This window comes from Phalacrocorax aristotelis, chromosome 4 (assembly GCF_949628215.1).
Source record: "Phalacrocorax aristotelis chromosome 4, bGulAri2.1, whole genome shotgun sequence".
In the NCBI taxonomy this organism is placed as follows: domain Eukaryota; kingdom Metazoa; phylum Chordata; class Aves; order Suliformes; family Phalacrocoracidae; genus Phalacrocorax; species Phalacrocorax aristotelis.
Genome location: NC_134279.1, coordinates 9,465,710 through 9,479,113, shown reverse-complemented (window position 1 = coordinate 9,479,113; position 13,404 = coordinate 9,465,710). Strand labels below are relative to the sequence as shown.

General features: G+C 36.7%; 1 protein-coding gene and 1 long non-coding RNA gene across 3 annotated transcripts in view; one reads left to right on the top strand and one right to left on the bottom strand.

Annotated features, from left to right (window-relative positions):
- INTU (inturned planar cell polarity protein) overlaps positions 1 to 13,404 on the bottom strand; it is a 57,167-nt gene that overhangs the window by 11,650 nt on the left and 32,113 nt on the right. For both annotated transcript variants that reach the window (XM_075090216.1, XM_075090215.1), the window contains exons 5-9: positions 10,538 to 10,656; positions 7,821 to 7,910; positions 7,209 to 7,286; positions 6,209 to 6,398; positions 560 to 613 (exon numbers count right to left, since the gene is read on the bottom strand). In XM_075090216.1, coding sequence (XP_074946317.1) covers positions 560 to 613; positions 6,209 to 6,398; positions 7,209 to 7,286; positions 7,821 to 7,910; positions 10,538 to 10,656 — 531 coding nt within the window. The remainder of the gene's footprint in view (positions 1 to 559; positions 614 to 6,208; positions 6,399 to 7,208; positions 7,287 to 7,820; positions 7,911 to 10,537; positions 10,657 to 13,404) is intronic.
- Positions 1 to 13,404, top strand: part of LOC142056055 (uncharacterized) — a 44,471-nt gene that overhangs the window by 26,036 nt on the left and 5,031 nt on the right. The window lies entirely within an intron of this gene.

Below are 13,404 nucleotides of genomic sequence, written 5' to 3'. Positions count from 1 at the left end.
CTGACATTTCCATCTGTTTACACCTCACTGTCCTATACAGCGCAGTAAAGAGCATGCATAGCAAGGGATACTTCAGTATATTACTATCTTCTCCTTTAACAGTATTAAAAACATGCATAACTTTTAATTGCTTTCTGTGAACTAGAAAATTAAGATCTCAGTGCTCCACAGACGCTTTCAGGTTTATTCACAATTGCTTGGGAAGGAAAGAGTTATCTATATGAAAAAAGAAACGTAACAACAATCAGCTATGTTGAAATGAGAGTGTCCTTGTAGACATCCCATGGACTTAAATTATAGCAAAACACAGGTGTTCAGTGACTAACCCTACAGGACTATAATACAGTTATAATGTTAACCATGGAGAGAAATTCAGGATAAACAGAAGGGGTAAAACTGAGCTGTCTTAAAACAAGAATAATACAGTGTGCCCTTGCTTTGACTCCCACTTGATTAAAAGAAGTAGATGAGTTTGGAATCACAGCTTTTTAAACTACTGAATATGACATCAAGGCAAAGAGATACTATGCAATGCAAACATCAAAAATAAAACATTTACCAGCTCTGCAAAGTCAGCTGCTTCCAGATCACTCAGTGCTGTGTCAATTTCCATCTGAAATATTACACCAGTACATTTTAACAGAGATTTCCAACACATGAACTTACAACAATAACATAGTCTCAGAAGATGAGTGCAAAGTGAATGGACAAAAATTTGCACACACTTTTCAGTAGTAATATCAAGAACACCTCACCTCATCAAATGAAAAATTCCTCTTAATTGCGGTGTATTTCCCTCTTCTTTGCAACCGTAAAATTTCTCTGCTTGTGTGTCTGCCAAACCCACTGTTCCTTATAAAGGAGATGTCACTCTTATTTTCAGCATGCTTTAAAACATGAGATCTAGAGACTCCCCCTTGAAGGCTAGCGACAACTCTGATATCTGGCACGCTATTGTATCCAGCGGAGTTATTAGAAAAATCTTTTTCACAATGGATTTAGTTTTTGTCTATATGGAAATTGCCCAAACTTTCACACACATTACCTTTGTTCTACAGACACCTCTTTAATCTTGCTTATTTCTCTAACTATGAGAGCTTTTGGTTAATAGAACTTTTACTAAAAATACTTTCCTTTATAGAACATGGTACTAGGCACTGAAGTTCATGACGTAAACGTACTACTTAATGAAAAGAACCTAAACCCCATCATTATTAACTTCTTGGGCTGTATTAACAGGCTGGCTCTAATTGAAATACAGCCAGGTTTTCAAACAGAGAAATGTCAGCGAGGCTGTTGGCAGTCAACAACTAACCAGTCTCAGCTTTTCCCCAGTTAAAATTTAAATGGCCTTCTGCCCAACGAAGAACTGACATTTTTAGTTTTATATTCCTTACAGAATATAAAAACCTTCACCAAAACTTAACCAGAAATTTAATCTTCTGCAACAAGAAAATTTTTCTGGAAAACGTGGGTTATGTCAGACAATTTTGGAAAGCAATGTCTTTATCATAAATATAAACTATGTTGTTTTCTAAATCCCTTTAAAACCTACAATTTCACAAGAAAGAAACAACCTGCAAGCTAAACTAGAGAACAAAGCACAACAGAGTCTCTCTACAGAAACTTGAGAGAAATGAAAAGAAAAAAGCATAGAGGGGAAAAAAAAAAAAAAAAAAGATCATCAAATAGTACAAGGGGAAAAAAGTGTCATTTCCTGGATAGGAAAAAAACATGTAACAGAGGTGCACTAAGCTGCATTTCAAATATATATTAGGTTGCTGACTGGACATACTCTACAACTACGTGTTACACAAACATTTTACTCCCTGCAGTTATGGAGCATGGATTTTGCGAGGGAGTGGATGGGCGTGTTAGAGGACTACATGCGCACCTCTACATTTTTCACCCAGATAGTAAATTTAGCTCTGGAGTTATGGCATGAAAGAAACTTTTCTGAGACACTCCATAAATATGTACTTCTGTAGCTAAAACATATATAACAGGATGTCCATACATACATATTATAAAAGCAGAAGTTTGCGATGATTTTAGTGAGACACATTGACCTCAAGCACATTTAGCAAAAATCTATCTAGCCACATACTACAGGGCAAGGTGGAAAGAACTAATCACTATCAGTCTGCTACTAAAAGAAAAAAGGAGAAGACAGTTCATATTCCAGAGAAAAGAGAAAGAAGGCCACACCAGCAAACAGAAGTCTGTTTGGTAAAGAACAGCACCGACTGATGCACAGCTTGCAAAGTCTGTGGCAACTTCTATTACTGAATAGCAGCAAACCTGAAATAATTCTGCAAACCCTGACACAGAATCCCAGAATCCCAGGTTGGAAGGGACTTCAGGGATCATCTAGTCCAACCTTTCTGGGAAGAGCACAGTCTAGACAAGATGGCCCAGCACCCTGTCCAGACGACACTTGAAGGTGTCCAACGTGGCCAAGTCAACCACTTCCCTGGGGAGATTATTCCAGTGGTGACTGTCCTCACTGTGAAAAATTTTCCTCTCGTGTCCAACCGGAATCTCCCCAAGAGCAATTTGTGTCCATTCCCCCTTGTCCTCTCCATGGGACTCCGTGTAAAAAGGGAGTCTCCATCTTCTTCGTAGCTGCCCCTTAAGGACTGGTACATGGTGATGAGATCCCCTCTGAGCCTCCTTTCCTCAAGGGTGACAAGGCTGTCAATAGTAAAGTTGAAAGACTTGCCACTTCATCCCTTCCCCTCCAAACAGGCTTTTATGAAAATTGTACATGAGGTCTTATTAAATATAAAAATCAGGAAAGTTCTAGTTAATACTATCCTCAAATAAAGACTATAAATTAAAGAATATGCCACTGCAGAGGTAAGGTCGTTTGAAATATCCAAACCCAGTCCTTTTGCAGTGCCACTCTGGGAAGCACTTTCAATTTTCCATGTACAGCCTCTTTACTTTCAGTGAATACAGTGTCTGCTTCTTCTGTTGTTGCTGATTAAATAAGTTTGGATAATGGAGTTCATGGACAGCCCAGATTAGAATCATTATCTAATAATCAGAACTAGCCTTAACTGTATTATCTACAAGCTTAGAAATATTTTGGGTCTATCCATGAAAGAAAACTCAGTTTAAAATCTCCCAGCTGTTTCATTTGCATTAAATTACAGCAAATACTCATTAAAAAACAAACCCTACCATGACAAGACTAACATATTCTAAACATCAATCCATCTTAATGGTATTTCTTTTTGCCCTGTGAAACTGCCATAAACGTATTGACTAAAATATGATACACAAACAACTCTTCACATAATACTGAAAATAACTTCCTAGTTGTGGAGTTGAAAACATTTTTAAAAAAGCACAAAGGAAAAAGGAATCCTAGATTCACTAGTGTTCAAGAGGATGGAAAATTAAAACGCAGTGATTCTTTCTTTCATTCATCCAGTTTAGGCCCTGAAGTGAAATGACTGATAACATAAGGGGTCTACTGTGCCTTACTCCAATACTCCAATGCCTGATATCTAATACTTCCAGAATGAAAGACAATACAAAAAATATTACCAAATTGCAATTTAAGCATATGCGCTGTGTGGAAAATTACCTTCTCAACTGGAATCATAGCTATTGGAGTTTATATAATATATGTGAAATGATTGCTCTAAATAGAAAAAGAGATCCTATTTTACAATATGTCTGTCTCGTTAAAGGCCAGCAGATTTAAACAGTAATTAGCTACTTAGTCACACGGTTAGTTCCTTGAACGAGACTGCATTTCATTAAATACCTACAGTGTAGATAGCCTCTATTTGTGCTCATCCTTTCACTTCAGGTTCTCGTCATAGTTAATGCAGATGAAGCCACACGAGTCCTCAGGCATGATTCAGCTAATACTAAAGTAAACAGCTGAAGTCGAGCCATTGCATTACTATTGAAGTACCAGATTTTCCCCAACAAATAATAGGAAGAGTTCGGGATTAGCACCTCAACTGCAGTCATTTATATCATAGCTCTAAAAGAAGGTGACATGGATGCCACCCCAAGTCACTACAAATTCAGTGAAATCAAGAAGCCTCATTTTGCTGCATTTTTAACCTTATTTTCCTATGACGCTAAAAACCTCATTAGGAGACAAAAACCTGTATAGGATTAAAATAAGAAGCATTAATAAAACCTATAAGGGAATAAAAACTATTAATACTGATGAGATTAGAGATGTTGGAAGGAAAAACAAAAGCCAGGAGAGAGCCAGGTTATGTATATCATCTTCAGCCCTGCTTAAATTTTTGCTTTAGTCATCTACAAAATAATTTCTTCTGGATGCTTTATTTATCCGAGTAGACTGTATGGTCTTCCAAGAATAGAGCTTTCCATTGAAGCAAACAGAAAATAGGGGTAGGTTGGGGCTGGGGGGGTGGGCGGGGAGGAAGAAAACAAACAAACAAAAAGCTGATAGCTTTCATCTACTCTGTGCCACACAAAAATCCCAGAAGGTCTTTCTGATGAGAAACTTAAAAGCAATCATTTCATGATCACCATGTCTTGAAAGTATACATGGATTTCTGTACTTCCAGTCTAATTGAAAATAAAGCAGCAAACTGCATCTAGCAAGACCCAGTTATCTACACCTGAACCTGCTGTCAGATCGAACCATGTTCTAGCAATGCTTTACGTGGAACACGTGACCCTTAGGCAGCGATGCTCAATCACTTTATATCAAACTATAACAGGAAAACAGAAAAAATTGGAAACTACAAGCCCTTTGAAGGAGTAAGGGAAGTCTTCCGGCTTATTTCTAAACAAATGCTTACACAACTGTGTTAAAGAATAAATTTGACACCATAATTAACAAAAAAAAATCCACAGGGGCTTTAAAAAAAAAAAAGGAGACTGAAAGATGTTCTGGACACACAACAGAAAAAAAAAATCATACAAGAAAAAACATTTCAGAGGAACTTTCTGTACATAAGACACAATTATCAGCTGTGATCCTAAATGTACTTTCATAAAAGTGTTTCCCTACATCACTTTGCAGAACTTACTGCACTGATAAAAAGTATTTAAAAAGCTTTTCTGCCGACTGCTGTACAACACGGCTAGGGCTTGCTTATCTCTGCAGAGCCAACCTATGCTGGACCTGCGGTATAGAACCTGCCACCCAGTAAGACCAAGGTTTTCTAGTTGCAACCCCTGTTGCAGACTTCATTTTGCATGATTCAATCTGAATTCAATTTTCATTTTTTGTAACTCAAATGACTATGTAATTCTAAATAATACCATAAATTTCTGAATAAATGAAATATGTGTTGGTCTTACAACTCCATTATGAAATATCCTTGGGATTGTTTTTTCTTGTACAAAAATTGCTACAACTGTTTCAAATTGGAGAAATACCACCTTTATGTATTTTGGTCTAATAACTATAGCGTATATGAAAAAGCACTTCAGAGAAGACTTGGCAGGGATTATGCAGGGATACCCATCACATTTATTCTAAATCTATTATTTTTGTTTAAAAAAACATTACTAATAATTATCAAAATGATCTCTTATTTTAACTTCTTAAGTCATGAAAATGAGGTTTAAGACTAAAACCTATAACATTATTTACTGTGGCCTAGCTTTGGTCTTACTACTCCTTAAAGCACAACTCAGTTTCTAATTGGGAGGTAACCAAACACAGTGACATGGTGCAGAAAAGCTGTACCTGTGTGGTGTCAAAAAAACTATGTAGGGATATTTATTTTGATTCTGCAACGGCCTTTTGTACCTCTTCTAAATCACAAGTCATGCACGGGCTTCTGGAGTAATATTTTCTACCTGGAAAAATACTTAAATGGTCAAAATCTAATATAAAGCTACTTACCATGGGCTGCTTTCCCTATTGCATATGCTAGTTGTTAGAGGGCGGGGTGGGTGTGTGTGTGTGTATACATGTATGTGTATATATGTTTTAAATGAAGTTTACTTCCTTTGTCATCATGGCCTCTTCCTAGATAACTCTAAAGTCCCCGAACTATACTTATAATAGCAATCTGTTTCCTGTGAGAATGATTGTGTAGTTCCAAACTGAAGTAGAGGATCCTGTAGGGAAATGGGAGGTCTGGGACAGACCAAGCACTTACACAAATTACGCAATAACAGCAGAAGATACCTGCATCGATTTTCTGGCCTCTCATGTACAAGTTTTTCTAGAGAGATCGGAAAAGGACATTACCTTGATTTCCTGAGGCAAGGTCAGCCAGCGTAAGCCTGGGAGACTGTCTAAGAATAAGGCACTGCAGGTATCATAGTGCTGAGCACTGGGGCTGGCATTTGACTTGAGTCTCGCGGGCTGAAGCGCACGCTGGAAGAACAGGTTGAAAAAATGATCCAAGCGAGAAACATTTTCCACCTGGCAAAAAGCACTGAACAAACATGAACTCCAAGTTAGAATAACATCGAGAAACCCGTAGCTTGTTTATATAACCTACTGTGCTACAAAATTCTCTTTACAGCATGATACTACATTTGGATTTTTTTTTTTAACATTCATTTTAAACATGAAAAACCCACTAGGCTAATATACAGGCAGTACCTGCTAACAAAGAAAAAACTGAAGCAGTGTAGTATTATAGTAGATGTCTTAGAACAACTTAAGATGAGACAATGATCAGCTTCACCCTTTTGGAAATTAAGATTCTTCATTTTCTTTCTTTGTGGCTTACACACTTTAACCTTAAATTAAATGCAAGCATATGAATAGCCTACCCTGGCAATTTGATTTAGGTTACAGTCAGACTGAAAATTCTCTGGGTGATTTCCAAATGCAGAGAGAGACAGTAATTCTGCCAAATAAATTTGAGAAGTCTGAAGTGTTTACTTCATTAAAAATGTAACACTGACTCATATGTGTGTTTTACAGGCAGCGCTTTAGTACAAAGGATAACATTTGCAGAGTGCTCTTGACAGCCACAGTGACTTAGATTAGGTGAATGATTTAACCTAATCAAGGACAAAACTTTCTGAAGTAACAGACTGTTTAAAGAGAGTCTTACTGGTGTTATGACTGAAACAAAAAGGCAAGAGAAACAGAATTCTGGTTTTTGTACAAATGTAAAGGAACATGCAAAAAAATTCCATGCAAACATTAAAATTAATGCTCCTAGCTGTCTTTTTCAGGGAGCATCAATGGAAAAATCAGTGACTGAAAAGAAAATACTTCTGAAAGAACTCACCTGTCTAAAGAACTGTACATAAATTTCAAGGTCCTGACAACATCTTCAAGCATGTTCCTCAGCTGAGAAAGTGGCACGCTAAAAAATAAAAATTCCAACGTACAGCTCTGTTTATAATATCTTTACCATGGATAAGCACAGGCTTCTTCTGAAGAGCTCTATTCTTAACTAGTGCTATAGTGCAAACAACAACAACAAATTCTTCATCAGACTGTACGAGAGATTTCCTTTGAGTGACTTGCCTATCATGACACAGACAGTAGTAAAGCTGGGAGGTGAGGAAGTCCTCCTAGGACACACAGATATGTAACATTACTGCTGCTATTTAGTAGTCTGTGATCAGGACTTGACTTTACCAAACACTGAGCAGTCCTGTTTTCTAGCCTACACGTATTTCTGAGATCTAACGAGACCTTATTCCCTTCAGAGGAACTGGAAAAGAAACTGTAACAATGGATATATGAAAGCTGCAAACAGAGTCACAGAAACTCGTTATAGTAAAAAGGGTACATTGTAAGCCCTCCTGCTCTTGCTTTTTTGATAGAAGTGTACAATTTGAGGACACATAAAACAAAATTAAAAGGAAAACAAAGCATTTTATTTGAAACTCACTTTTCTTCAGGAAGGCCAATTACAAGCAACTTGTCAGATTCTTTCCAGTAAACAACTTGAACCAGTTTTCCGCATAAGAAAAGGGAGGAGCTAGAGAAATTAAACCGGAAGTACTTCAGTTCACACTATGAAGTTGTAAAAGACCACCATTATAAGCCAGAATGATTTATATGTATTTTATATGTGAAGTCTTATGTATAATCACATGCATGCAACTGGGCTAAGTAATTATATTCATTATCACAGAACTCAAAGACTCTCTAATTTCTATTCCAAACAGAGCACACCAGTAGTAACAATATTTTCAGGATGAACAAACCGTTAGTGAAGCGCCACAGTCATCTTCTGAACGATTCAGATGCTCTTGAAAGGTCTCCCTGCCTAGCTTTAACACTATCAACTTAGGAAACGAATGCCATTTCAGATCACGGTGAGGTAACCGGAGGTACTAATGCAGGTTCTGAACAGAGCAGTCACTCACAAAATCATTTAAAAAGACCCCACACATGTTTTGAAAACGAGCCCAACAGATATTTGAACACATTACCTGAGAGAGAAACATAAGCTTGAACTCTCATGCTATCTCCTTGTACAGAAAATTGCTCTGTGAAGCTCAGCAATCGCAGAAAGACACAGAGAACTTCCACTTGCACCACAGAGTGGATTAAATCATGAAACAGAATTAGACCCACTGTTCTAATTAGCAGTAAACCATACATTATGCGGATCATCAGATTAAATGTACTGGTTGCCACTAAGACCAAGGTCTGTAAATATCTCAAATGCTAAATTTATAGCAAACCTCTGCCTTTCTATCATGTTAGAAATTTTAAATTACAAGATAACACTGCTGCGAAGTGAAACAAGGGTAACTTTAGCTTAAGCTTCAAAGACTGAAGAATTTAATTTTTAGGATACAGCTCCATGATTAACTTGCTTCACGGATTCACTCATACTGTAAAATTGATGGTACTGAACGAAACAAGTGTCATTTCATTAGTTAAGAAATACCTTAGTATTTCCGCAGGTGACCAGAAGATTTTTATCCTTTATGTAACCAAAAGTGCTTTCCAAACAGACCAAGTTATATATTTATAATGCAATTAACTACAAAGAAATAAACAACCCCATTCTGAAAGACACACAATACATGTGCAGACACAATCATCGTAATTTACTCTTCTGACAGAAAAAGCTTCACAGGACAGCTGGGGATTATCTATTATATTTTTTGAAGAGATGAGACAGTCCACAGAGACCAGCAGAAGTGCTTTTCTGTTTTTAGAATTCAAAAATGGGAAACTGAGAACCTCAACAGGAAAGGTGAATCTACGTTATCATGGATTTTCTACTGTGTTTCTGATGAGACAACAGGTATAGAACATCAAACAACGGATTGATTTGTCTTTTGGACATGTTTGAAAATCTGGACATGTCAAAAAGTGCTTCTTTATGGGAGAATGTCCATTAATAATGGATAAGCATTTAAGAGGACTTAATAAACCTCAGTACCAAATTAATGAGGCATTGCATTAAAATACTGGTATATGCAAAAGATCAAAAGCCTGTGTTTGATACCTGCTGCTGAAGGAGTCAATCCACATCCCTACTGAGCACTAAATCAGTAAAATGACTTTTAGTAACTTAATAACTAGAAAGTTATAAGCATGGTTAAAGCAGTGTTAAAACTTCTTATTCAAAATAGCTGGATTCCAACAAGTCTGAGAAAAAAATCAGTTAAAAGAAACAAGTGTAAAGAAAAGCAAAATAACCAGTATTAATTTTCTAGTAAGCAAAAATATTCAAACGCACTTAAAGTTTTCCCTTAAAAAAGTTCTTGATCAGTGGAAGACCCAACTTAAATATATTAAACTGGCTTTTTGCCTTTTGAAGGAATCCCTTTATTATTGCCAACGCTGTTCACTACTGCAGTACTGCTTGCACTCTGTACTCTTGGGCCTGAAATCCCACCACCATTTGCATTTTTTTATACCCATGCAGGTCTTGTGTCTGACACACCAGGCACTGATGTGCAGAAGAGAACCTTGCATGAGATCCCCAAGAGCTGTAAACTCATACACTGATTCTCAGTGGGAAGAAGTGTGAAACTGAAAAATGATACCTGCTATTTCATTCCTAATTATTCCATCAGAAAATCGGCTACCTTTAAATATCCAGTAATCTCTTGACATATCACCACCCCTATGCCACTACAAAAACTCAGGAGTCATTTCTATTAGACTTCTTACTAGAGTCCTGGTCTGTGGATACAAAAAATCTTTCAGGTGCTGCAAGTTGAATGTGAAATAAAATGAATTTAGAAGTAGCAGGCACTCATGAATTTAACTGAATTACATTTTATCTTTTTTTCATTCTTTTACTATTTGATTGAAACTGGTATAGAATTTCCAGTCTGCCGTAGTACAGCGCCCCAGAACCCCAGTTTAGATAAGGATGTTTTAAGAGATCTAAGAAGGGATCTAAAAACAATTTCACTCAACTAAAAATCTTAGTCGCTGCCACCCACAACAAAGAAACTCACCCAAACCAACGCACATCCAGGCTGAGCAGTCCAACTGCCGGCATGCCGTTCTAGTTAAAACATTACTGTCTAGCAGGTAGGCACTCGTGTTTTGCTTAGAATTTGACACATGACCCAGGTGTGTTTTTCTGGACACATATGTATAAAATAATAAAAGTAGTACAAATACTTTTACCTGATAATCTGGGTACCAGTAACACTTTCCAGTATGTCAGATAGTGTGAGAAATATTCCTCTCACACTTTTCAGTTTTTGGGATGCTTCTGATATGGGGTACTGATAAAGAATTTCTTGCTGTGAAGAAAGTCAGCTGTTAGTTAAGCAAAGCAAAACCAAAAATAGAAATCACAAAAAAACCTCACAGAAAACAAAGTAACAATTTTTTTTTCCTGGCATCAATTTTTTTTTTTAAAACATGAAAGCTTTAATCATATATTTTCACATAGCATCAAAACACGCAGTGGTCTGCACGGGCATACTGGAATGTCATAAAATGCGCATGAATGTTTCTGACAGTTTTACCTTTTCTATTTTATAGAAAAGTAGGACTTATTTAGAAGCATTATTATATGGAGAAACATAAAATGACAAACAGTATGGCCACTGCATTTTACAGCTTAAAGTACACTGTCAACAAATCTGATTCCAAGTGAGAGCTAACAGTTGTATGGTTCTTTCAATATCTAAATTGTCATTTAAATCATTATCAAACATGCGGCTCTAAAACTGACAACTCTCTCTCTAGCCCTACATAATTGCTTTACATGTATAGCACAAAATACACCTGAGCTATATACTCAAGTAACATACACAATTAACAATTTTATCACCAAACCTCTGGCCAACTGTGTCAGCATACTCTTAAAGAAGTCATCTTGAAACTGAAGGTCAGTAGAGGTCAATATTTGTGACAACTATTTTGCTAACCATTTCTTTAAAACAAAATTTTTTACGTAAGCATTTTCAAAAATGTTATATTATTTCAGCAACTATAAAAATATAGTAATCAGCAAACATACAATTCCCCCACATTTATTGCTTTCTGCCAAATCTGATGGACCAGAAATAATGCATGTAATATTCAGCATATCCAGTGCAAAGAGTATAGTAAATTATCTGTCTACACAAAAGGAACACAGACATGATTAACCTTCCTATTAATGTCACTAAGCATACGCAGCCAGTGCCAATACCCGTTAGAAAATTTTTCTTCATCAATACTGAAAGAATGTAAAGTTTCATTACAGAAGAACCTGGCAAACTCTTCATTCTTATCCAGTTTAATTAGCTCTATTTTCAAATACTCATTAGTGACAAGGATTTTTTTCTTGAATCAATCCCTCAGCTGGAAAAAACCCTGCCATTTTCTAATTACAGCACTACAAAGGGTTAGAAAGAGCCTTTTTTTCTCCTCACTGTGAACTGGGGCCTTCACACAAAATTCATTTGAGAATTATCTGTACGTTTTCCCAGGGAAAGAAAAGACAACTGTAACAAAAGGTCACAGCCATATCACATAGGTATATTAATGAGGTAGCAAGGTTCGGCACATACCACCACACAAGATCAGCTGTCTTCAAAGCAAGGTGAAAGTTCATAGACCAATGACAATGGAATTAATAAATGAGAAGTAGCTCATTTCTTAAAAAGCGTAAAGCCTCCCTCAACCCAAAAAACCCAAACCTGGACAGACTGGCTAAACGAATGGCTTATCAAACAGCTTCCCTTTTTTGTTTTTATTTTACTAATTTCTCACACTGAGCCTAACTAACATTAAAAACAAATAATTAGTGCAGTCTTGACAACATAAGAAACGGCTAACAGAAATTGTGCCAAAATGGTGCTGACCAGCTAAAAAACTATGATCTTCAGACACAGTGCACTGACAAGAGAGGCTTTTGGTTGCATCTCACATAAGATTAAAAAAAAAGAAACAGCAGATGAAAGACAACTACAAATTCTTAAAGACTAATTCAGAAATCATAAAATGTCTGTATAAAGTGTCTGTATGAACCAAGCTATCTTAACAGCTACTCAGTAATACCTACTTTGCAAGTCTGCTAAACACATGCTTCCAGGAACCCTGGCACGTATGAGGAATGTAAGCATTATTCCTTTTAAGGTATGGTATTACCAAAATCAGTTCAAACACATGAAGATGATATAGTTGTATGCTGGTACAAATAATGTGTTATAATCATAATACCTACCTTGACCTAAAACATGAAAAAGACAGGATCAACCTTACTTGCTGAAACCACATCATAATAAAACCATTATCATATGCACACATCTTACATGATTTCTAATGCTACTTCCCTTTATAGTTGAATAGATAGAGCTTACAAGACTTAGAGCTCATTAGTTCTATTTTTGGGTGCCAAAAGCTCATAAGTGGAAGAATTAGCTACTCGTTCTAGTTGCCGGTGTCTACATGGATGTGACCTGCATACCATGCCTCCTTTGGGTATGGGCAAAGAAGCTTAGTAAAGGATTGTTATATTTTTATTGTGCAATATGGCATAGGTATAGAATAACTTCACTGCTAATTTGAAGTACTACTGTAAACCAGATCTGGAATAGGACATCTACAGCATAAATGTCACTCACTGTTCCCCAAATGAAATTAAAGACAAACGCCTTGAAGAAAGCAGTATTCTTTTGTTAGGAAATGTTATAAAGAGCTCGATTACACCAGCAAAGCATCTCTCAACATTAGAGACTATTTGGAGCTGCATAACTGCCAAGACTTCTCAGGGAACAATTCTTCCCTGGTATGAAGGGAGAACAAACGTGTTACAGTCCCCCTTTTACCTCTGCTCAACATTCAGGATTAATCCTGTTTCTTGGGAGAGTGTAAAGAAATAATGGGGCAAGAAAGCAGTACTCCATTTGCTCTGAAGTGCAGGAATTGCAATTAGGCATTTGTGTATTTATTCACCTACCAACAGAGGAGCCAGGGCCCTGAATTTTTTATTAGTTTTTAAAATATTTCATACAGATTCTGTGACCAAGAAAACACTGGTCTTCAAATCTATAGCA